This window comes from Vicugna pacos, chromosome 27 (assembly GCF_048564905.1).
Source record: "Vicugna pacos chromosome 27, VicPac4, whole genome shotgun sequence".
In the NCBI taxonomy this organism is placed as follows: Eukaryota; Metazoa; Chordata; class Mammalia; order Artiodactyla; family Camelidae; genus Vicugna; species Vicugna pacos.
Window position 1 is genome coordinate 5,090,437 of NC_133013.1, and position 25,754 is coordinate 5,116,190.

Genomic DNA, 25,754 nt, shown 5'->3' on the forward strand with positions numbered 1-25,754 from the left:
GATATGGACCTTAATATACACATTACTATAGGAGTTATGATTTTAAATACATTATTTCGTTTTGTGTGGATAGATATATTTTGATCTATCATACAATTTTAAGTGCTCATTTCAAGAGCAATAAAAGTATGAGTTCCAGGAAGACAGAGGAGATATAATTTTTCCTATTCCTATCATTAAATCCGACTAAAAGCAGTTAACCCCACCCCCCGGACATTGCATATAAAGCAAACATAAGAAGACTCAGGAAAGGTATAAAGGAGACCTCGTGACCCAAGGGACAGCACTGCTGTGAACTTCCTGGGTTTTCTTTTTGATGTATATGTTCCAGACTTAGAGACAAAGAAACTCTCTCACACACATACACAAGTATATATATAGTTCCCCCCAAAAGCCTGCTATCTCTAATCAAAGAGCCAGGGAACAAGCACCCTAGCAAGGTGTATTTTTATACAACAAATACTCTATCCAAACACCACAGGGAAAAAAGGTAGCCCTGTGATCACCCAGGTCCACCAGCAGCAGACTTGTCCCCCCTCCAGTCTGCAACAAGGCATCCTTACACCCCCACCAGGGCTGTGTCAGAGGCGGCCAGTTTGGGAGCCATGACTTTGAGTTCACAAGCTATGTCCAGCCATGCTGTGAAGACCATGTTTTATGGAGCCTGGATTTCTACCCCCACCTGGCAGCAGAGAGACAGGAAACTTCTCCCCACCCCCCCATTTCCCCTTCTCCCATTCTTCTTCAATGGAATGATGTCACTGGACATCTAACAGAGAGTGAGGATTTTAACCACCGCCCAGCAGTAATGAGGGGACATACACACACACACAGTGTCAGTGAAGACCATGTGGAGAACAGTAATGAGGTCCAGGGTGGTAGCAGGAGACGTAGTGGGGAGCAGGAGGAACCCCATCTTGACCCAGAAGTAAGGAAGAGCCGGTCCCTTCCCCTCCCAACATGGAAACAGAAGCTCAGTAGGGAATCTGGACTTCCACCCTCAGATGAAAGTAACAAGGCAGTGTCCCCCTCTTCCTCTGCTGGAGCCGCGCCAGAGAAAGCAGCTACACTGAAAGTTCAACAAAGACCCAGAGCCTCGGAACAAAGTAAGTAAAGTGTTTAGGTTCCTACTGAAAGTCACTCAGGAAGATCTCAAACTGAATTTAAAAAGACAATCCATAGATGTCAACGACAAGATGACAACCCAAAGATGTTACAATTATCTGATAAAGGTTTGAAGGAAGACATCAAACACGTGCTTCAAAAAGCGACCACAAACATGATCAAAATAACTGGAAAAACAGAAAGTCTCTGCAGAGAAGCAGAAGCGATAAAGGAGACTCAAATGGAAGTTCTAGGGCTGAAAAACAAAACAAACTAAATAAAAACTAAGCAGAAGGGTCCCGCAGCAGAACGGGGAAAGAATGATGGAACTGTGAGATGGAACAATAGAAATTTCCCAATTTGAAAAACAGAGAGAAAAAAAAACTGAAAAAAGAAAAAAATGAACAGAGCCTCAGGGACCTATGGGAATAAAATAAAATATCTAATAATTGTATAACTGGAGTCTTGGATGAAAAAGAAGGTGGAACTAAAAAAGTGCATGAAGAAATAATGGCTGACACTTTCAAAATTTGACAAGAGGAGCAATCTATAGATTTAAGAAAGAGAAAGAAAATTACGACATGAGATCACTCATATGTGGAATCTTAAAGAAAAAAAAGAACATAAATACAAAACAGAAATAGACTCACAGACACAGAATACAAACTTGTGGTTGCCAAGGTGGGGGGGTGGGAAGGGACAGACTGGGAGTTCGAAATTTGTATACTGACAGGCATATGCAGAATAGATAAACAAGATTATACTGTATAGCACAGGGAAATAAATACAACATCTTGTAGAAGCTCACAGCGAAAAAAATGTGACAATGAATATACGTATGTTCATGTATAACTGAAAAACGGTGCCTTACACTGGAAATTGACACAACATTGTAAAATGACTAGAACTCAATAAAAAAAAAAAGTTTAAAAAAAGAAAGTGACCAAGCTACAAACAAGATAAATCTAAAGAAATCCCTACTAAGACACATCACAAATTCCCAAAAGCTAAAAAAAAATGAAAAAAAAACTTTACAGCAAGAGAAAAATAATACTTTATGTATGAGACAAAAGCAATTCAAATGACAGCATATTTACACCTCGGAATCTAAAGAGTGTCTCTTACAGACACGTACAGTCAGATCTTTTTTTTTTTTTCACTCTTTCTGTCAATCTCTTTCAATTGGAATGTTTAACTATTTAAATTTAACATAATTTCTGATAAAAGTAGGCTTTACACCCACCATTTGGCTATTTGTTTTCAATATATCTTGTGTGGGTCCCTCTACCTTAATCCTTCTTTCACTGTCTTCTGATTTGTTAAATAAAAACTTTCTAATGTCCTTGTCATTCCATTTATCATATTTTTTGAGCTATTTTTCCTGGGGATTACAATTAACAACTTCTTACAATCCTGTTTGGATTGATATGCTACAAAACTTTGCCCCTCTCCCCTTTCTTTATGCCGTACAAACTTTATATACTGCAAGCACATCAACACATATTTACAATGACTGCTTTACACAGTTGTCTTTCAAATCAAATAGGAAGGAAAAAGTGATAAACAAAATTTTGAGATTTGCAAATACTAACTACTATATATAAAACAGATAAACAGCAAGGTCCCACTGTACAGCACAGGGAACTACGTTCAGTACCTTGTAATAGCCTATAATGAAAAAGAACATGAAAAGGAATATATATATGTATGTGTATGAGTGACTGAATCACTGTGCTGTACACCAGAAATTAACACAATATTGTAAACCAACTACACTTCAGTTAAAAAATAAAAAATAGAAGAATATATTTTTTCTTTGTCCCAGATTCCTGACATGACAGGAAGCTTCAAAAATGCTTGGAATTTACTGATAAAAAGGTCTCCATTATACTAATAAAGTAACTCATGGTAGGGATTACCCTGACAAGCTCCAGGATGGGTGGTGGTCATCAGAAAAACCCTCAGTGAGATCAGAGAGGTGGAACTTCCAGCTCAGCCTCCAGGAAGGGGAGGGAGTTCAATAATGTGGCCAATAATCTAATAATCAGTCATGTCTACAAAATGGAATTTCAATAAAAACTCTAGACAGCAAAGCTTGGGAGAGCTTCCTGGCTGCAGAATACAGCCATATACCAGGAGGCTGCACATCCCAGGCTCCCGTGCGTGGACCCTCCTTGACCTTGCCCTACATGCCTCTTCATCTCACTGCTCATTTGTACCCTTTATAAAAATTATAATTGTAAGTATAGAATTTTTATAAGTTGTGTGAGTTGCCTGGGGTTTGGGAAAGCCTCAAATTTGCAGTCAGCCAGACAACTAGACAGAAGTGCAGACAGACAGATGGGCAGACAGACTGAAGACCCCACTTGGCTGGCGTCTGAAGCAAGAGTGTCTTGCTGGGAATCGTGCTCTTGATCTCATAGGGTCTGATGCTAACACAGAGCAGTTAAGGTCAGAACTGAGTTGCAGGACACCCAATTGGTGTCAGAGGTTTGCTGACAGAATTCAAGAGGGAAAGAAAATGCCAGTTCAACAGCTGAGCAGCAGACCCAGGGATCAGCCAATTTAGTTACAAGCAGAAAGACAAAATGCCTCAAAAGGTATGATTCTAAAAACGTGGACGATACAAAACCACGTGTGTCTGAACAGAAGGAGAGCAACCTACACTTCTGCTGAAAAGCTTGGGGACAAAACAAGGATTGTTACATGAAAAAAGTCAACAACTGGGAAAAGATCATAGTATTAATTCTGAGGAAGAAGAAAAAGTTATTCTAGAAAATAAATATAGCCCGCTACTTGGCTCCTATGAATAGGAACTTCCTAACTATTTTAATATACACACGGCATATTAATTTAACCAAAAAAGATGATGTAATTTCATGGGGAGAATGTGGCAAGAAAATAGAAAGTGTGTTATTTATCTGGTGGTGGTGTGGCGAATGGAGAACAAAATCCTCAGCTTCAGTATCAGGAAGTTATTAACCATTAAAAAGCCATCAGCATTTTATTTACTTTTACTATAAGCACTTTATTTAGAGATACAGAGGAAGATCTCAAAGACACAGATAAGAGCTGGAATCAGTTGTTTCCGGGAAATGTAAACAGAGGCAGAGACATAAATAAACCTTACAGAACTACGTCAGTGTTTAACCTCTGTGCAAGAATGACACTCACAAGAATGCAGATTTTTAGAAAGTACCACCACTCAAATAGCACCGTGACGTTGTCACAGGAAGCACTACATCATAGTTTAAGGGACAGGATTCGAGAAGTGTGATGGTGTCCTTGAGCTCACACAACTGTGGACGGTTGGACCTCAGTCTTTTATGATCCCAAGTCTTGTGTCTCTTTCTCAATCTTCCTAGTAGCAACTTGTAATAAGCAAAGTGTTTAGATATGACAGGAGTGAAAAAGATTAACTCTGATTGTAGGGGACTGGAAAATCTCTCTACAGAAAGTGTCATTTGAGGGATGGGTGTAGCTCAGTGGTATAGAATGTGCTTAGTATGTACAAGGTCCAGGGTTCAATCCCCAGTACCTTCATATAAAAAAAAGTACCATTTGAACTCAGCTCTGAACCATCTCAGGCTGCTCCCCACATGCAGGGAAAGTGCCTGGACCATATCCCTTCTTCCTCTCCTGCCCATCACCTGGCTTCTGGTCTGGGATGGGTGAAGAATGGGGTGAAGGATGGAGGTAACTCAGTCTACCTGCCGCACAATCCAGATGGCGGTCAGGTGAGCTCATGACAGTCTGCTGCCATCTGCGGTTTCTCAGTGCCCAGTGACTCCACTACGACAGCACCATGAACTGCACCAACTCTGGTGTGCAAACAACAGAATATGGGTGAATAACAGTGCCTTCTGCAGGGCTTCAGCAAGGATGGATTTGATCACATGCTTATAGCAGAGCCGGGTGTCAGTGTTGTCCACAGCCGTCACCCCTCTGATCTCACGATCCGTGCTGAGCATCCAGAGTCAGAGTTCCACAGCATCCCTCAGGACGCCCAGCACTGCCCATCACCTCCTGACATGTGTGCTCCATCCTTCCACTGGGCTCTGATGCCTCATTCAATACATTCTCAGCTCCGTGAAGCCACCCTTCCTCCCAGGCCAGCTGCAGGTGGCTTTCCGTGATGAGTGCGTAAGTCAGGGTTCTCCAGAGAAACAGAACCAAGTGGATGTATATAAATACATAAAGAAGAAGAAGTTTACCATAAGAATTCGCTCACACAGTTGCAGAAGCCGCAAAGGTCTACAGTCTGCCATCCGCCAGCTGGAAAGTCAGGAAAGCTGGTGGTGTAGTTCAGCCTGAGCCCAGAGGCCAACAGTGGGAGTCCCCCCAGGACTGTGAACCTGGAAGGCCCAAGAACCAACAGCTCTGATGTCCGAGGGCAGGAGAAGACGGATGTCCCAGCTCAAGCAGAGGGAGCAAACTCACCCTTCCTCTGCCTTTTTGTTCTACTCAGGCCCTCGGTGAACTGACACGGCCCACCAGCAAGAGTAAAGGAAATCTTCTTTACTCAGTCTACCAGTTCAAATGCTCATCTTTTCCAGAAACTCCCTAACAGGTACACCCAGAATTGGTGTTCTACCAGCTTTCTGGGCATCTCCCAGCCCAGTCAAGTGGACACACAGAATTAAGCATCACCATGAGCCCCTATTGGGGTAAAGTACAGCGCTGTGTCCATTGTTAACATCCACCTGCTGGAGCTATTCCCCATCTGTTTATCTGTTTGTCTATTTTTGCCTTTCTGAGTCCCCCTTTTTTTTTAATGCCATGTAAACTCTAGCTCAAATTTTACTTAAAAACAATTTTTATTGAAGTATAGTCAATTTAAGTTCTTATAAGTCTTCTCTTGAAAAGTGGCACATGGCTAGGACTTTTAAAACTGAATCTGGATTGCTGTTTTTAAATAGGCACATGTACCCCGTTCATGACAGTGATTATGAATGAGAGAATGGGGCTTGCTTCCGTCATCGTCCTGTGCTGCTGTTTCCCCCAGTATTCTGTTGTGTTTCTTAAAACTGTTTCTAAATATTACTGGAGCGTTCAAGTTTCTTAGCTTTGATTTCAAGACCTGAAACTTTTATAACCTCATTCCACTCTTATAGAAGTTTTGTAAAATTTTTGAAAACACATATTTTTATATATATATATATATATATATATATTTATATACACACACACACACACAGAGAGAGAGAAATACACATATTTGGGCTAATGATTGCTATTAACATTTCAGGGAGGGTTGTTGTTTGATGGTTAATTAGGCTTGATGGAAATTTCCTATGATCTCTGACTAGTTCTTCTTACACCCCACTTACTTTGCTTAAGGTCTGTTTTTCTTTTTGCGTATCTGGAATACATTACCTAGCAATTCTTTCAGATAATCTGCGGGTGGTAAATTCTGGATCCTTGCATATTTGAAAACTTTGTTTTTCTACTTGACTTTGAGGAGATTTGGGAGATAATAGTTTCTCAGACTCACAGACAGTAAACAAACCTGTGGTCATCAGGGGAGAGAGGGGGTGGGAAGGGATAAATCAGGAGTTCGAGAATTCCTAATATTAACTACTAAATATAAAATAGATGAAAACCAGATTTCTTCTGTATGGCACAGGGAACTATACGCAGTACCTTACAGTATCTCATGAAAAAGAGTATTAAAATGAATATATATAAGTATATGTATGACTGAAACATGATGCTGCTCACCAGAAATTGACACATTATAAACTGACTATACTACAATAAATAAAATAAAATAAAACAAAATAAAGTAATCAGTTTCTCATCTGAGCTATGACATTATAACCCACTCTCTTCTCAAATCCGAATTTCCTAATAAGACCACAGATGTCATTTTGGTAATTATTCTATGGCAAATGATTTTCCTCTGTTGTAGGTGAATTTAAGATTTTTTTTCTTATCCTTAGTACACTGAAATTGAAATACTCAGTGTGTCTTTTACATCTAAGTTTTCAGGTCTTCCTTGACCTCAACAAGCTTCTTTAAAAAGATGATTTCTTTATATTTTTACTTTCCCATCTGCTCAGTTATCTCTTTCTGAGATAACTACTAGAGTCAAGTCAGAACTTATTACAATGCCTACTGTCAATCAGCGGTTTCCAAAGGCAGTTCCCACTGAAGGATTTCTTGATAAAGCAGATTCAGGCCTGGAGTGGGAGGTACAGGACAGACTTGGGACATCGTTTTATTTTCTTCTGGAAAACAGAGCATCTATCAAAGATCAAGGGGACCATACCAAAGGGACACAGGAATCAACCTGATAATCTGAGCATCAGAAACGATAACTTGAATGAAATAAGATATGTGTGGGAGGAAGGTACCAGCTCAGTGGTAGAGCACATGCTTAGCATGCAGGAGGTCCTGGGTTCAATCCGCAGTACCACCATCAAAGTAAATAAATAAAAAAAAAAACACTAATTACTTCCCCTTCAAAAAAAAACCCAAAATGAAAAAATAATTTTTTTTAAATCTTTAAACTGCTTTTAAAAGAGGAGGGGAAGGAAGGTATAGTTCAGTGGTAGAGCATGTGCTTAGCATGCACAAAGTCCTGGGTTCAATCCCCAGGATCTCCATTAAAAAAAAAGACACATCAAATATCCAAAGCCCGCAAATAATTCAAAATAATAATTAAATCGCATTGGTCATCTATTCAAGTATCTTGGACACTGCATAATATATTTAAAAATTGAAAAGCAAACAAGCAAAATACCGCCAAACAAAAAATATGAGGAAAGCCTGGAATCAAGTCCCCAAATCTTCCCTGCCTAGACAAGAATGGCCATGATAATATAACACCTAGTTCATGTGATCAAAGAAGCAGCAAAAAGCAGGTGTATGAAAGTGTCTGAAAACTTTAAAGTTATGCACATCTTAGATGATGCCACTTGAGGGCTCTTTTCAATAACAGACATTGATGTACACCTAAAAAGCTACCTATCGACAAGGGAGACAGGCCCTGAACCATGCTCAGCCCAGGTCCACACCCACAGCCCTTTCCAGGTCTCCTGCGGACGTGATGGCAAACCCAGAAGAAGACCCATTTTCCTCCAGAAGCATATCATTTCTGAAACAGGTGCAACCTTTCCAATCCAGACCAAGCTACACCATGTAGCCCATCATTCTGTTCATTGCCTCTATCTGAGATGAAGTTTCAAGCACTTTAAAAGCACTTCTCTTTAATTCTGTGTAATTTTTAAGTGATATCTGAAAAAGCAAAATGCGGGGAGCCAGTGGAAAGCTGGTTTGTGATGAGATGTCAATGACCTGCTGCTCCGTGGATGCAAACCACCTCCAGGAAGGAAACACATTTCCTGTCATGAATATTCCCTTTCAGTTTTTAATTTAATCCACTGCCTGTAATTTTCCCTGTCCTGAACAATGCAGGTGCCATCTGTACAGTGTTGGTTTCATTCACGCTCAATGGTTATTGACAGAGGATCATCCTGGGCCACGGCCATCACACGAAATGCTCCACACATGGAACAAGAGGAAGGAGGGGACCAACTGACATGCTGCCCTCCCTCCAAGGGAGAGGAGGTGAGGGGGGATGCCCTGCAGCTGGGGGCCGCCCCCTGGTCCAATTCCAGGTACCCAAAGCTGCCTTCAATGCCTCTCATCTCTGAGACCATGTGTCAATATAGACCCCCTCCCTGGAGTAAGGACTTTGAGAGAAAAGCCTTTCCTGCAGTTGCCGTTGCCTCTGGAGCTATAACCACAGGACCACTAACACAAAGGACAGGGATGCCTCAAAGCCAGATTCCCAGAGATTCTCCTGCTTAAATATCTACACTGCATGCGATTTACCTAACTTAAAAATAAGAAAAGTATCTCCTGACAGCCAACTGTCCATAGGATGTGCCCCTGAAGACCAGCCAGCAGCATGTGTATGTCCCCAAGTACCAGGATTCTATGGGCTCTGTCTATTTTTATCAATACCTGTTATTCTTTAGTTTTCATCGAGTAATTTTGTTGGTCATCAATCTACAGATATTTCAGGCAAATACAAAACATCATCCTAAGTGATTCAGTCACCATTTGTTGAGTAACTAAAACATTTAATAAAAAAATCCAAAAGTAATGTTTTTGGTTTTTTAAAAAAAAAAGCTTGTAAAGAAGTTTTTAAAATGTTTTGTTCTTCAGTATGGAGATTCCTCAAAAGACTAGGAATATACTTACCATATGACCCAGGAATCCTGCTCCTGAGCTTTTATCCAGAAGGAACCCTACTTCAGGATGACACCTGCACCCCAATGTTCATAGCAGCACTATTTACAATAGCCAAGACATGGAAACAGCCTAAATGTCCATCAATGGATGACTGGATAAAGAAGAAGTGGTATATTTATACAATGGAATACTATTCAGCCATAAAAACCGACAACATAACGCCATTTACAGCAACATGGGTGCTCCTGGAGAATGTCATTCTAAGTGAAGTAAGCCAGAAAGAGAAAGAAAAATACCATATGAGATCGCTCATGTGTGGAATCTAAAAAACAAAAACAAAAAAACAAAGCATAAATACAAAGCAGAAATAGATTCATAGACATAGAATACAAACTTGTGGTTGCCAAGGGGGCAGAGGGTGGGACGGGACAGACGGGATTTCAAAATTGTAGAATAGATAAACAAGATTATACTGTATAGCACAGGGAAATATACACAAGATCTTATAGTAGCTCACAGAGAAAAAAATGTGACAATGAATATATATATATGTTCATGTATAACTGAAAAATTGTGCTCTACACTGGAATTTGACACAACATTGTAAAATGATTAAAAATCAATAAAAATTTTTTAAAAGGTTTTGTTCTTAAGTGTTTTAAAACTTTTGATCAATTAATTTTTTTTAATGGAGGTACTGGAGATTGAACCCAGGACCTCTCACATGTTAACCGCGTGCTCTACCATGGAGCTGTACCCACCCTCCTCCAACTGATTTTTAAAACCCATAAAATGTTTCATTTACTACATAAGATATAAATATAAAGTCAAGATTTCTTAAGCTAACATACCAAAAAGTGCCTTACCTCATTAAGGCTCTTTGAAAATGGTATAGAACTGTTTTAAGTTGCTTAGGACAATTTGGGGCATTTTTATTCTTCTCCAGGGTCATATTATAAGCAGCCAAAAGAAAAACAGAAAATCCATCTCCATCTCATTTGTGAGCCACCAACATTCATCATGAGACCCTGCTTTGAGCTACTCCTGCCAGTCTTAGTAAAGAAACTCATCTGAAAATAAGAGTATCTCTACCAAAAATTTTCAAATAACAAGAGTCCAAAAGTATTGATATTTTAATAGCTTTACTAGTGTAACTGCATCACCTTCTACAGGGGCTACATTAAAAGAAAACATTCATTTACATTTAAATAAATCATAAACATAAGAAATATGTGAAAATGTTTATTCTCTCATTCTTAAGTCAAAGGTGCAAACACAGAATAGGAAACGATATTATTTAGATAATACCTCGTAGGCATATACTCAGTAGGTCACTAAAGACCATCTCAAGGACAGGCTCACACACCCTTCTTAGGAACTGCATTAACTTAAGAAAGTGGCAGGCACAACTCTGCCCAAGTGTTCACTGCTCAGTAAGTTTAAAGGGACCCATTAAATATTAAAATGATACTGTGGAAGTATCAACATGGATTTGTAAATCACATAATGGATAGAAACTACAAAATAACATATTTTGACCATTGGCTTAGTTGCTGATAAGAGTATCCTATAAGTTTCTAGTTCAAGATGCCAGCTTATACCCATCTGTGTCCCCTTCCCCTCCAAGACCACCGAAATTAACATACAGGAGGGAAACAGTATAAACACCCCAAAACAAACAGAACGACAGATACAAACTAATATATATAAAAGAGATTAACAACGAGGTTCTAAAGTGTAGCACAGGGAATTATATATATATAACTGAATCACTATGCTGTACACCAGAAACTAATACAACATTGTAAATCAACTATACTTAAAGAAAAAATAGCTAAACTGAAAAAAAGAAAAAAAAGGAACAGGGCCAAAAAAGACAAGATATTTCTGACAAGCAGAGAGCACACACACATACGGAAGCTTGGTGACTGTAAAAGCAGACAGAGGAAGTCATGTGCTAAATATCGGTGGCAGATTTCAGGGTGGAGGGAGCAGGTCTGCTGTGTAGAAGCCCACAGAGCTCAGAAGAGCCCTGAGTCTGGAGGAGGGCAAGAGAGAGTAAGGACCGAGTAGAGCTGTCCCAGGTGAATGCACAGAAAGCTTTGTCAACTCCCTTCTGAGAATAACCAGCATCCTGGGTTTCTCCTCACTCCACGGGGTCAACACTCAAACAAATGGATCTGACTGGTTAGGGCTGTAACGTACAACATGGTGGCCACTGCAAAATGTGGCTGGAGTCCCTGATGCCCGAGCAGTGCTAACTAAGAGCCTAACACACATGGATTCCCAAGACTTAGCTCTACCCTCCCCTAAAAGTATAAACTATCTCATTAACATGTTTATGTTCATTACATATTGCAATTTTAATAATTTAAAAATATTGGGTTAAGCAAGCTATCTTATTAAAAATAAACGCTGTCCTCTACGACAGCACTTCCACCAATGTTCCTGTTCCCTAATTAAAAAATACAAAGAGCATTTTTTAAGACTCAGAAGGCATTTTAGGAAGTCTTGGCAAACAAACAGAAAAAATAAATAGAAAGACAAAAAAGTAAAATTAGAAGAAGCAGGGGAATGGGGAGTAACCCTAGAAGAAATAATGTCATTTGGTTTAAAATAAAGGAACTACAAAAATGAAGAAGGAAAGGACAACCCTCCAACTGGCACCCTTGGACAATGAAGGGCAAGTGGAGGAGAACAGAGAACAGAGGAGGACCCAGGGGACAGACAGAGTGACTGAGGACTTAGAGAAAGGAAGGTAGGATAAGGCGTAGTGAAGAAGATAAAAAAAGGAGAGCATTTGAGCTTGACACCAGGCCCAGGTGACATGGACACTCAACCCCACTGAACAGCATGGAACCCACAGCACCAGACCCACAGAGAAGGAAATGTGGGCTCCAAAAAGTGGCTTTGCAGAGAACACTGCTAACACAGTCACCAAATCCTGATGGTGCCTTTTTTGTTTTAAGTATAATCAAGCTAACATCAAAATTATAAATAACAAATGCTGGAGACAGTGTGGAGAAAAAGGAATCCTCTTACACTGTTGGTGGGAATATAATTTGGTGCAGCCACTATGGAGAACAGCATGGAGGTTCATTAAAAAACTAAAAATAGACTTACCATATCATTCAGCAATCCCACTCCTGGGCATGTATCTGGAGAAAACTTTAACTCAAAAAGTGCACCCAATGTTCATAGCAGCACTATTTACAACAGCCAAGACATGGAAACAACCTAAATGCCCATAGACCGATGAATGGATAAAGAAGTTGCAGTATATATACACAATGGAATACTACTCAGCTATAAAAATGAAATAATGTCATTTGCAACAACATGAATGGACCAAAAGGTATCATATTAATTAAAGTAAGTCAGACAGAGAGATAAAAATACCACATGACATCACTTATATGTGGAATCTAAAAAAAAATGATACAAATGAACTTATTTACAAAACAGAAACAGACTCACAGACATAAAAAACAAACTCATGGTTACCAAAGGGGAAAGAGGAGGATAAACTAGGAGTTTAGGATTAGCAGATGCACACTACTATATATAAAATAGATAAACAGCAAGGCCCTACTGCATAGCACAGGAAACTATATTCAGTAACTTGTAATAACTTATAATGGGAAAGAATCTGAAAAAGAATATATATTATATGTGTGTATGTGTATAACTGAACCACTTTGCTGTACACCTGAAACTAACACAAGATTGTAAATCAGCTACACTTCAATTAAAGAAAGGATAGAGAAATTAAATATGGCTGCAGAACAAAATGTCAATGTTACCAAAGTTGAGATGGAAGGACATAAAGAGAAGTAGGAGCAGAACAGGGGTGATTACAGAGACTGGAAACTGAACTACAGGTAACAAAAGTTACAAATTTTAAGACTGTCTTTTTTTTTTCCAGCAAGTTAGTTCATAGATACAGTAAAGATTATTCTGATTTTTCATTGAGGTATCATTGGTTTACAACATATAAGTTTCATGTGTACGACATTGTATTTCCACTCCTGTACGTACCTCAGCGTGCTCACCATCCAAAGTTTAATTTCCATCACTACACCTGTTGACCCCCTTTACTGGTTTCACCCTTTTGAAGATACAAAAGTGACCAGTGGAAGAAGTGAGAACAGAGGTGTGAGAGGGGTTGGGGCAAGCTGTGAATAAGCCAAGTCATAGAAATGGGTAGAGCTGATCATCAAGGAATAGAAATATAAACAGAGTATTAAAATAGGAGTCACATGGGGGAGGGCAGAGGGATAGAGCCTGTGCTTAGCATACTTGAGGTCCTGGGTTCAATCCAAGTGCCTCCATATAAATAAATAAATTAATAACCTAAGTAGTCATCCACCTCCCCCACCAAAAAAAGAATTAAAAAGTAAAAAAGTAACATAAAATAGGAGTCATAACTAGAAACAGAGGTTGCAGAAGGTTTTGAGAGATGAACAGCAATGAGAAACGTGGAGCAGGGTCAGGCTTTTTGTAAACCCTTTACTGTTGGCTCTGTAAATGTTGTGTGTCTTGTTGACATTTTTAAATATTAAAAAATGCCCTAGCTTCTACATTTTTTCCATATTATAGACATACTAAATAACTGAAACGTCCATTTGGGGGCAGACGTAGTGGATAATACAACGTCTACATGCGATAAAGTTCACCAACCATGCAATCATTACACTAAGAATCCTTTAATTATCCTTGAAAAACAAAATAATCATCAATTTCCATGTGAAAGGTAAAACAACAACAGCAAAAAGCCTCTAAAAGCAAATGTATAGGAAAATATCTTCATGAGCTTGAAGAAGGGAAAGGCTTCTTAAATATAACAAAATAAGCAGTAAACACAGAAGAAAGGAATTATAAAATTAAGCCCATTAAGAATTTCCATTAATCAAAAGATACTGTTTATCTGTAAGCATATTCTACTTCAATTAAAAGTTTACAAACGAGAGAAAGAAAGGACATTAAAAGACAAACCAGAGAGTCTTAGAAAATATTTGCAAAAACATCTAAGTCAGGGCTTATGTCCACAATATAGAAAAACTTACACAAATCCCAATAAGGGAAAAAAAAAAAAAGCACACACACACAAAAAGCAAGATTAAAAATAGGCAAGAGACATGAATAAACACTCACAAAAGAAGACACCAATACCAAGTGGAAAATTAAGAAATGGATATGTCCTGTACTTTATTTGTAATCAGGAAACTGCTAATTAAAGTCACAAGAAAGTATCACTCCCCACCCACTGGAATGGTAAATTTAAAAGACTAAAATATAAAGTGTCAGTGAGTATGCAGAACAACAAGAATTTTTCAGATACTTCTGATGAGAGTGTTAATTGCTACAGTCATTTTGAAAAGTGTTTGGCTTCATCTGTAAAAGTTAGCAACATGCCATCCTCTGGCCTGGCAAGTCCCCATGTGTGTATCTACACACATGACAGACAGAAATACAAACACATGTGTGTCAAAACACACACACCCCAATGTTCATAGCAGCACTATTTACAACAGCCAAGACATGGAAGCAACCTAAATGTCCATAGACAGATGAATGGATAAAGAAGTTGTGATATATACATATAAATATATACACAAAATGGAATACTACTCAGCCATAAAAAAGAATGAAATAATGCCATTTGCAGCAACATGGATGGACCTAGAGATTATCATACTTAGTGAAGTAATTCAGACAGAGAAAAACAAATGCCATATAATATCACTGTTTTGTGGAACCTAAAACAAATGATACAAATGAACTATTTACAAAACAAGAATAGACTCACAGAGAAAGCAAACTTATGGTTGCCAAAGGGGGAAGGAGGGGAGGGATAAATTAGGGATTTGGGATTAACATTTATAGACTACTATGTACAAAACAGATAAACAACCAAGACCTACTATATAGCACAGGGGAAAAGTATTCAATATCTCATAATAATCTATAATGGAAAAGAAACCAAAAGAATATATATGTGTATGTATAGCTGAATCACTATGCTGTACACCAGAAACTAACACATTTGTAAATCGAATATATGTCAATTAAAAAAAAAACATGAGTAAGAATACTCATGGCAGTGGTCTTCATAATAGACAAAAGCAGGAAACAACTTCGATCTCCATTAAGAGAAGGACAAATCATGTTACAGTCACACAATAAAAATGAATAATCTGCAGCAACAGGCAACAGCTGGGGTGACTCTCATAAAAATAAAAGTGAGCAAAAGAAAATAAGACAACATACACTGTGGACCTGTGTGATTCCACTTATGTAAAGTTCTGGAGCAGGGCAAAACTAAATCCTGGCGCTTGACATCAGGCTAACAGTTTTCCAGTGGGAAGAAAGAGAGGAAGAGCTATGTTGGGTGGTGATGACCCACGTGGGTTCCCTGTGATAACCCACTGAGTTGGCTTTGATATTGTAAAACTGAGTTGGTTTTGATACTGCGCCGCACTGTGGATATATGTAACACTACAATTCAAACTTCGACACATAATTAAAGTATGACTTTCAAAATGAAACATGTCTCTCTAAGAGCTAGCTAGCGTATTAAAGAGGTTACTTCAAATGTCAGTAAAACATCTTAATAGAAAACAGTGATGGAAGAAATGTTTCCAGACCAGTGATTTTCACTGTAAATGTTATTAGTTTGAGCTTAATCAATCAGTGGGCAGTCTTAGCTAAATTTGCTGAATCCAAGCCCCCCAATATGATACACTGTATGTGTGAGCTTCTTAAAACAGATACATTAGATCAAAAAAAATTGTACAATTCTGAAGTTTCAAAACACCTGGAGCTTTACCTGAGCATCTGCTTTCGCTTCACCAAAGAGAGAGAGAGAGCGAGAGAGAGAAGCTGTTTCTTGCTCAACACCACCTCTTTTACCCCAAGACAGGAATCTTTGCTGATGATTTGCCCTCAGTGATCCCACAGTAAATTTCCCACTCTGGGAATCATCTCACAGGTGCCACTCATTAACCATGATAACCACAACGTCCCCCACTTTGTCCACTGGCTCCTGCCCTAGGGACAGGTCAGCTCCTTTTTCTACCACCTGACTCTGAGCCTGGAGTCAGCCCCATGTCCAGCTCCCACAGCCAGCTCCCTGGCAGCGACTTTTAACCCATAAAGCAGGATTTTAAACAATTCTTTACTCAATTTCAAGTTAGTTTCGATCATTTGGCTTTCTGAGAGTTGTGACTCCAAGTCCTTTACTGTAACCTCTAGCTTTTACTCTTGGAAACTTAATAAGCATATTATGTGATGTCTCATCTTGTGATAACAAAAAAAAATCAGCAAAGAGAGATAAGAGTAACAGGTCTGCGTGTATGTGTGCTACAGGTCTGGGTGTATGTGTGCTTACACACAAAAATACACAAATGCAAACTTTTTTTTTTTAATGGTTTTGGTTTTTATTTAGAGGGCTCTTTCTGTGAAAACCATTGATAGCTGATGTTGAAAATGAACAAAGAAATCACTGAAATAAAGAACATAGGAGTTAGAAAGTCCAAATTACTTTCTTCTTCTCCGAGGAATAAAACACTACCTAATCTCGATGAATCCATAGAGGAGGAGACATTTTCACTGGCATCCCTCCATGACAAGATTATTTCTCTTCCTTTAACAGCAAGTCAGGGATGAATCAGGAGCTCTGAAAGAACCGAGCCTTTGGGAGCCACTTCAGTGGTAGACTTGAAAAGCAGCATTTACAAGCAAGCTTCCTTCATAAAAGTGCCCATAATCCTCAGTCTATAAAGCTAAAAGAATTGTGTACCTTATGTCCCAGAGCCATAAAGAGGTTTAAGACGGATACCATAATAAATCTGGATCAATTATGAGAGATGCATTGTAGAGTAAACAAGTCTTAATTTAGAATTTCACTCCTGCTGCCAGCCATGATGAACTAGGTGGTTCTCATCAACCCTCCGGAGAGAACAATTGGAAAAATGCAACAATCCTGTGCGTGAAGGCACCAAAGAACTATGAGGGCAATGAGGGGCAGCAGGACCAAGACCCACGAAAGGGAGAGAAGCTTAGCAGAATGAAAAGATCTGGGGCCACTTTTCCAGAACCATCAGAAACCATGATTCTATAGCAATACCTAAGAGGCCAAAAGTTGAAGCAGATCTTGACAGACTCGAGAGTTAGCAGGACAAGTGGGAGCCCAGGGTCCACAGAACAGAGGGAAGATCCTGGTAAGTTCTCCATATTCACACCCTAGAATGGATCTGCAAAATTCAGAAATAAACCAGCCCTCACAGGAATGGAAGACCAGGTCCTCATCTTTGCAACTACTAACTGAATTAAGGTGATTTGTGCTTGCTGGTACCTACATCTGGCTTGTCAGGAGCAACCATGGAATTGGAGTGAGGGTGTGTCCTGGAGATCTTCAAATTAACTCTGCAATTTTTCACACACAATGTCTGGGACAAAATAAAAAAGCAATGAGGCTTAGAAGTAACATCAAGAATCATTTTGTAACTTAAAAAGTAACATTGTGAATCATTTCAACAAGTATTTTCTAAACAACTTCTAATATAAAAATAAGAATAAGACATTATGCTATACACCAGAAGCTGAAACACTGTAACTGGCTATACTTCCATTAAAAAAAAATAAGAATATAGGGATTGAATATGGAGTGATGGTGAGCATTATGGAATAGTAAGGAAAGAACACAATTTTATTTTATTTATTTTTTAATTGAAATATAGTCAGTTACAATGTCAATTTCTGGTGTGCAGCATAATGTTTCAGTCATACATATATGTACATATTTGTTTTCATATTCTTTTTCTTTATAGGATATTATAAGATATTGAATACATAATTTTATTCTAAAATTCGTATTAGTTTACTACTTGGCCTATTTGTGTCACTTTAAAAGTAATGTGTACTAATATTGTTAAAGGTGCCATAAGAATTTCATGACATTTTAATTTTCAATATTTCTCTATATATCTTATAAACATAAGAAAAGATAGCCTAAACTGCACCAAATGCCTTGTGTAATGGTGATTTGGGTAATTTTATTCCCCCGCAGTCCTTCTTATGTTTAATTTGATTTCTTGCAAAGAATACATATTACATTTGTGGTTATAAGAAATATCACTTATAAAAACATTATTAGTGTAGTCTGGTGCAGTCATTATGGAAAACAGCATGGAGATTCCTTAAAAAACTAAAAATAGATTTACCATATGATCCAGCAACCCCACTCCTGGGCATATACCTGGAAAAAACTATAATTCAAAAAGACACATGCACCCCAATGTTCACAGCAGCACTACTTATAATAGCTAAGACATGGAAGTAAACTAAATGTCCATTGACAGATGACTGGATAAAGTAGTTGTGGTGTGTGTGAGTTTATATGTGTGTGTGTGTTCATGTATGTGTATGTGTATGTATATGTATGTGTGTGTGTGTGTGTGTGTATATATACATACATATATATATATATATATATATATATATAATGGAATACTACTCAGCCATAAAAAAGAATAAAATAATGCCATTTGCAGCAACATGGATGGACCTGGAGATCATCATACTAAGTGAAGTAAGTCAGAAAGAGAAAGAAAATACCATATGATATCACTCATATGTGGAATCTTAAAAAAAAAGAAAAGACACAAATGAACTTATTTACAAAACAGAAACAGACTCACAGACATAGAAAACAAGCTCATGGTTACCAGCAGCAGAAGAGGTGGAAAAGGATAAACTGGGAGTTCAGGATCAGCAGATACAAACTACTATACATAAAACAGAAAAACAACAAGGTCCTACTGTACAGCACAAGGAACTGTATTTAATATCTTGTAGTAAACTGTAATGAAAAAGAATATGAAAAGGAACCTATATATGTATATGTATGACTGAATCACTGAGCTGTACATCAGAAACTGACACAATACTTTAAATAGACTATACTCCAATTTTTTAAAAAGGGAAAAAAAACATCATTAGGATAATTACATAATGGTACCATGGATTTTCTTCACAGACTGTATTCAAGATGTATCATTTTTACAGCACCTATTTGGTTATATTAAATTAGAGTTGTAGCATCTTAAATCCCCCAAGGGATTTCAAATAACACACATGGGCTTAAGTGCTGAGCTCCACACCCATGCCTACCCTTTGCGGTACCAAACCCTAAATGCATGACCACCAGGTTCTACTGTCTTGTGACTAAAGCTGCTAGAAAGTTGAATCTACAATCCAAAATCTATATAACAGCAAAAATCATCCATGCATAATTATGTGCTATACATTTCTGAATAATCATGTGCTGATTCATATTATTCATTTTAAATACCTTGCCTTCCAGACACGCTTTCATAACTGTACACATTTATTTTATGTAAAGCAACACATGGAATGGCCTTTAGATGTACATGTTCAGGTGAATGACCCGATGGCAGACATAAAGGAGAAATATTATAGACACTGTTGGTAGTTTAGAACCTCACATTTGCATCACTTCAAAATGATTTCTTATGCCTCATCTCATTACCACCCCAGCTACAAGCCCACAAAGTAAATTAATAATCACCGTAAGTCAAAGTGTGCATTTAGGAATAATTTAGGTAGTTTCCTTTAACAAATTTATCTATGTACCTACATTAAGTTCACGTACATGGTTATATACAATAGACAATATGCCCAAAATGTCTCAGAGTCTGCCCACTGCTCCACATCCTCACAGTGACCATTCTAGCTCCGACCTCTTCATCCCTTGCCTACAGTTCCTCTTCTCTCTAATCGGTCCCACACACACACTGCCCTCTGCATCCTCCATCTAAACAGAGATCTAGCAACATTTTTATCCAATTAAAATTACACCACCCCTTCCCACTCCCCACCCCATGCCTCACCAAGGGGGCCTGGTGGATAGCTAACGCAGGTCACAGCAGGTAAAACTAGTCCTCTGAAAGCACACACTCTGTCTTTAAAGTGTATGCACATTTTTTTCATTCTAATCTATAATTTATATTTGTTGGATTTAACATAAATATCATGATTTGGACTGTTCCCATTTCTAGGAAAATATGCCATGGCAAGCTGGTCTTGCAGCTTCACAAAACCTCTGGCACAATGCCTCCACTGCCTCATGTCCTGGTAGATGCCCTGCAGAACCACACAACACATCTCACACTCTACCCTTCTCCTGTCTATGGTCTGAACGCCCCTCAGCTCTCCCACCAGAAGACAACCCAGTCCTTCACCCTGCAAGGTGCGTTTCTAGAATCTAATGCTTTCAAAAGTGTATGTAAGGAAAAGTGAGTAGTTTGGTCAATATGATATCCCTGTTTGAGAAATTCTCAATAAATATAGGCACACTGAATTTTCTGAAGAGTTCAGCAGCAAAATACGCAGCCAAGATCAACCAGGAGCCAGTGTTCTGTAAACACACCTTGTTGAAGGTGTGCTGTCCTCACCTTTCTCTCAGTCTTTCCTCACGCTGCTCGCCTTACCTGTTAAGCCTTTCTGGTTTTCTCCAACTGGCAAAGTCCTACTCACCTTTAGAAATCTAATTCCTAGCCACTCTTGTTGGAGGGAAATATGTCCTCCTGTGTGTATCTGCACCACTCTGGACAGACATTAGTGGTCAATTACACATGAGGTAATCTGAGATTTACATGTCAGTCTCCCTAGATACACTGTGAATTCCAGAAGTAGAAATAATTCCTTAACCAGGTATAAATTCCCAGAATCTAAGAAAGTCCACAAGAAGGGTTCAGTAAGTATGTGTGGAATAAGGTGATAAACAGGTAAATGACCTTCCATGAAAACAAGAAATGTAGAATCATATGTTATCTCCCTATTACCCCAGCCAGGAAATCTCTGCTGGCAGAAAGGGAACAAGAACAAGATCTGGGGAGAAAAACGGCCTCTAGAACAGCCCAGTCAGGGTGAGCACAGGACCCCCAGAACTGAATTTGTAAGGAGAACCTGACACGAACAGTTAAGACTTTGCCACGTGGATCCCTAATGAGTCACCGTGTCTCTGTCCAGGGTTCTGAAAGTCCTCTGGAAAGCCCTGGCTTTGCTTCAGCACCAGAGTCACGTCGGGCTGGAATACAAATGTTTGCATATTTCATTATTTCTGATATAGAGACCTCCTCTTTGCCCAGAATAGAAGGACAGTCACATTCAATCAGTTGCCCTCAGCCAGTTTAAATAAATGAAGCTGACTTTGCTCTGCAAAAGAAGTTACAGATTCTAAAGGAGGCAGCAGATGCAAAGGACTTGCAAGACAGATGTAGGTTTTCCTCACAGTGTTGCCTCTAACCAACGAGCAACCTCGGGCAAGTGACCATTCCTTCCTGGGCACTGACGTCCGGACCTTTGAGTTGCGTGGCTACATGATGAAGATCAAGCAAACCTTTGGTGAATCACCGCTGCGTGTCAAGCACTTTCTCTTATTTAACCCTCTCAAAACCCTGTGAAGTGGGTATTATTGTTCTCATTTTACACCTGAGGAAACAAGGCTTAGAAAGGTAAAGTAATTTGCTCGAGGCCACTCCATGAGCTCAAAGCATTGCCTGGTTGGGAAGTTCAACGTATTCATGGCTAGAGCCTCGACCAAGGTGAGACCCAGGCTTTCTCCCCACCCACCCCACCATGACTTCTGACTGTTGACAGCCGTCTTCACAAGGGCTTCCCTAATACTAGAATGTATTAGAGACACACTGTGCTTATACTTTTGTTATTTAAAAATTTTCTAACTTGACAAATGACAAAATGTTTCTTATTTTTTCCCTTCTTAATCATCACATCATGAAACTATTTAAGCTTATGCTTAAATTTTTCATAAAAGCCAAAAATCCCTCATGTCACCTGATTCCTCAAGGGTCTCTTAAAGAGGCAGAGGTACCAAGGAAGAAATCTGCAGCTTTGTAGTGAGTGGTCTTCTCTCCAAGAGAAACTGCCACAGTCCTGGGAGTCCTGCTCCACTTGGTTACTGCTTCTGCTCCCTGGCTGATACGCCACTGCACCTCCACACCCCATCCAGCCAGCACAAGGCAGGGGTGGGGTTGTGGGAGGGTGTTTTGTTTTGATGAAAATGATCATAGTCTTAATCATGTGTCTAACTTTGTGGTTCCTCAAAGTTGCCTCCACATTCTCTGGGTCTTCACAATGACCAATGAAATGCTAACATGTCCAGTTTCTTAACAGGAAAGTACAGACTTGGGATGTTTAAGAAACTTACCTAACAATGGATTACTATTCAGTCAAGAAAAAGAATAAAATAATGCCATTTGCAGCAACATGGATGGACCTGGAGATCATCATACAAAGTCAAGTCAGTTAGAAAGAGAAATAAAATACCATGTGGTATCACTCATATGTGGAATTTTAAAAAAAAAGATACAAATGAACTTATTTACAAAACAGAAACAGACTCACAAACAGAAAACAAACTCATGGTTACCATGGGGAAAGGGGGTGGGAAGGGATAAATTGGGAGTTTGAAATTTGCACTTCATGAGGAGTGACAGAAATGTTAGGCATCTTGATTGAGGTGGTGGTTTCATAGGTACAATTCATCAAATTGTACATCTGAAATATATGTAGTTTACTTTACAGAAATTATACCACAATAAAGTTGCTAAAAAAAATTACCTAAGACCAACCATTCAAAACAAACAAAGCCAGAACCTACCAAGGCTCCCAAATACAAATCCTGAGCTCCCTGAAGTAACAGCAAAAGTGCTCCATAAAAGCGCTTGCCCCCCCCCCACCAAATGCCACCGAGCCTGTGCCCCTCCAAAGCCCCTGCACCTCCATTCCTCTGCCCTGGCTCAGCTCAACACCAGGGCTCCTTTCCCCTAACCCCAAATTTCCATCCTTTCCCCTTTCCTGCAGTCTGAGCTCTGCAAACAGCAGTTTCTGGCCTTGTAACCCACGGGACAGCACTGTGATAACCTGTCCACTTCACCACACACACACAAGGAATATTCTGAAGCATTGGTCTATCTACAGAAAGATGCACACATTTAACACAGGCATAGTGTGAGAGAGGAAGCCATTCATCATGGAAGTTTTAACTAGGTTTGTGATGCAACGGGGCAGCAGTAGTAGAGTGGGTCCTCTCTATTGCAGGACCAGGAAATATGACCTGTCTTACATCTTTCTTGTGAATATCTCTGGGGGCTCTTAGCACTTTCTACCTGTTGTGGTTATCCTCACATCTCTTTCCTACCGCATTCTTCCTCCCCTGGAACATCATTATCCCTGTACCCTGCTCCAGAGCTGAGTCCAAAGCCTTGTTCAGGCTAGACACTGAAACTCATTTACAAGAACTTAACACACTTTTGTAAAAGACTTGTATTGTACGAAGGATATGCCAATGAAACTTAAATACCCAAAGTAGTTTCAAAGAGTGAAAGAACAAACTTGCAGAGATATCACACAGATGTGCTAACTGAAGTGAGCACAAATAAGTCTGCAAGAAGCCCACGAGGCTGGAAGCGGCTGCCTCAAGGAGCAGACAAGTGTATCCTGGCTGTGGATCCTGGCTCATCCTTGGAGCAAGACGACCTGCACCACCCTTATCAGGAAGGCAAAAGATACCCGTAACTGGAACTGAGAAGGGTGGTCTACAGGCTCACAGCTGGCCCTCTGCCTGGACAGATGAACCAGCGACAAAGCAGAGGCCAGGCTCCTCCCCAGAGAAGTTACATACCACCGGCAGCAGAAAAGTCTAGAAATGCCTAAACTGACACCAGTTTGTCGGACTGTATGCCAATACTTATACCATAAGGGGTACTAATATGTGACCATTCGGACCTGTTCTTGAGGATTCCCGGCTCGGGACAGATACTTTCTCCCTGAGTTTCTAAGCTGATGGAAAGGCGCGTCTGAAGCACCCACACACAGGTGGCCGGGGTGTGCCAGGTTCCTTCACTGGCAGGTGGGGAAACCGAGGCACGCGGCGGCGAGCATTGGGGTGAGAGCGAGGGACCGCCCGGCCCAGGACCAGCGAGAGTGTCCTGGCTAAGTCATTCCGCCCCTCCGCCCGACGCTTCCACGACCCCTTGGAGAGGAGAGGGCGACCCGGAGCCGGGCCGGGACTCACCACGTCCATGATCTGCAGGAGGCTCAGGGAGAAGTAAACGGTGAGCGGTTGCGAGTCGTTGGCCACGGGCCTCTCCAAAGGATTGTAGTTCTTCACCAGATCCTTGTAGAGCTTCCTCTGGAACTCTCCTTGCAGGGACACTTAAGGAGAAGAGAGCCCGGGGGGCTGCTCAAAGGCGGCCAGCGGGGGTGCCTCCCACGCGCCCTGCCCACGACCCCGCCGCCCAAACTGCGCAGCCCAGACACGCGGGGCTCGCCGCCCCCGGCCGCCCCCGGCAGCGCCCCTCGCTGCCCGTCGTGGGCTTGAACCCCCAAACCTGGACCCGGCGCGGGGCGCCCGGAGCCTCCCAGGATGTGCCCGGAATCCCACGGACGAGGAGTGGAGGGCGAGGACCTCCGGCGGCTTTACCGTGCAGGAGCGACGCGACCAGCGCCAGACACACGGAGCCACGCATGTTGGGTCCCGGGCTGCCGCGAGCAAGCGCGCTCTCTACTCCGCTACCGGCCCCGGCCTGCGCCTGCGGCCGCGGAGCCGCCTCTCCCGGCTCGGCTCGCGCGCCTTAAAAGAGCTGAGCGCGCGCCCCCGCCCGGCCCGCCCCCGCGCTCCTCTTCACGTGATGAGCCCCGCTCCCGCCGCCCAACCCCGCGCCCCACCCCTCCCCCTCTCCCATGCCACCTCCTCCCTGTCCCTACTCCCTCCCTCCCGGCCCGGGGCTGCTCGGCGGCCGCCTGGGTAACTGCAGCCCGGGTAACTGCGGCCCGCGCGCGCCAGGGGACGTGCGCCCCGTCCCCGCCTCCGTCTCCACCGAGTGGTCCTTGCGTGCCGGAGGCTATCCACCGCCAGGCTCTGCTGGTCCTTTCTGTCCTTTGTTGCCACTCCGCTCTCCCGCTGGCAGACAGAAGCGGCGTTGGGCCGCTGGGAGAGCGCCGGGACCATTCTGGGTCCGGTTCTCTATGGCCATCTCTCCCCTACGCCCTGCGGCGGGGTAAAGCAGGCTTCCACAGGTTCGCTCCAAGGAGAGCAGACAGACCTGAGGCAAGCCCCTCCTACCTCCCGCCAGAGGTGGATGTTCTTTGAGCAACCATTTGCTGGGCAAACACCAGCCTGATTCTCAGCTAGGTCCTGGAAGTGCCAAGAGAAGCCAAGTCGGCCAGGGAGGCATCTTACAGAGAGGAGGCGCTGCAAAAGTGTATGACAGGACTCCCAGTGTGTATCCTCTTTATGACTTGTTCTGTTTTAAGGAGATTCAAAAGGTTGAAAAGTTAACTCCCAACCCTTTCCCAAAAAGACAGTCTAAACACCAGACACCGGTCAACGGGGTCAGGAG

General features: G+C 41.0%; 1 protein-coding gene across 2 annotated transcripts in view; it reads right to left on the reverse strand.

The window, feature by feature from the left end:
* The window catches only part of LOC102528718 (neuronal acetylcholine receptor subunit alpha-7), a 107,209-nt gene extending 82,252 nt beyond the window's left edge, over positions 1–24,957 (reverse strand). For both annotated transcript variants that reach the window (XM_072950651.1, XM_072950650.1), the window contains exons 1-2: positions 24,836–24,957; positions 24,428–24,567 (exon numbers count right to left, since the gene is read on the reverse strand). In XM_072950651.1, the coding sequence (XP_072806752.1) occupies positions 24,428–24,567; positions 24,836–24,881 (186 nt within the window). In that variant the 5' untranslated portion in view covers positions 24,882–24,957. The remainder of the gene's footprint in view (positions 1–24,427; positions 24,568–24,835) is intronic.
* Positions 24,958–25,754: the final 797 nt, after the last annotated feature.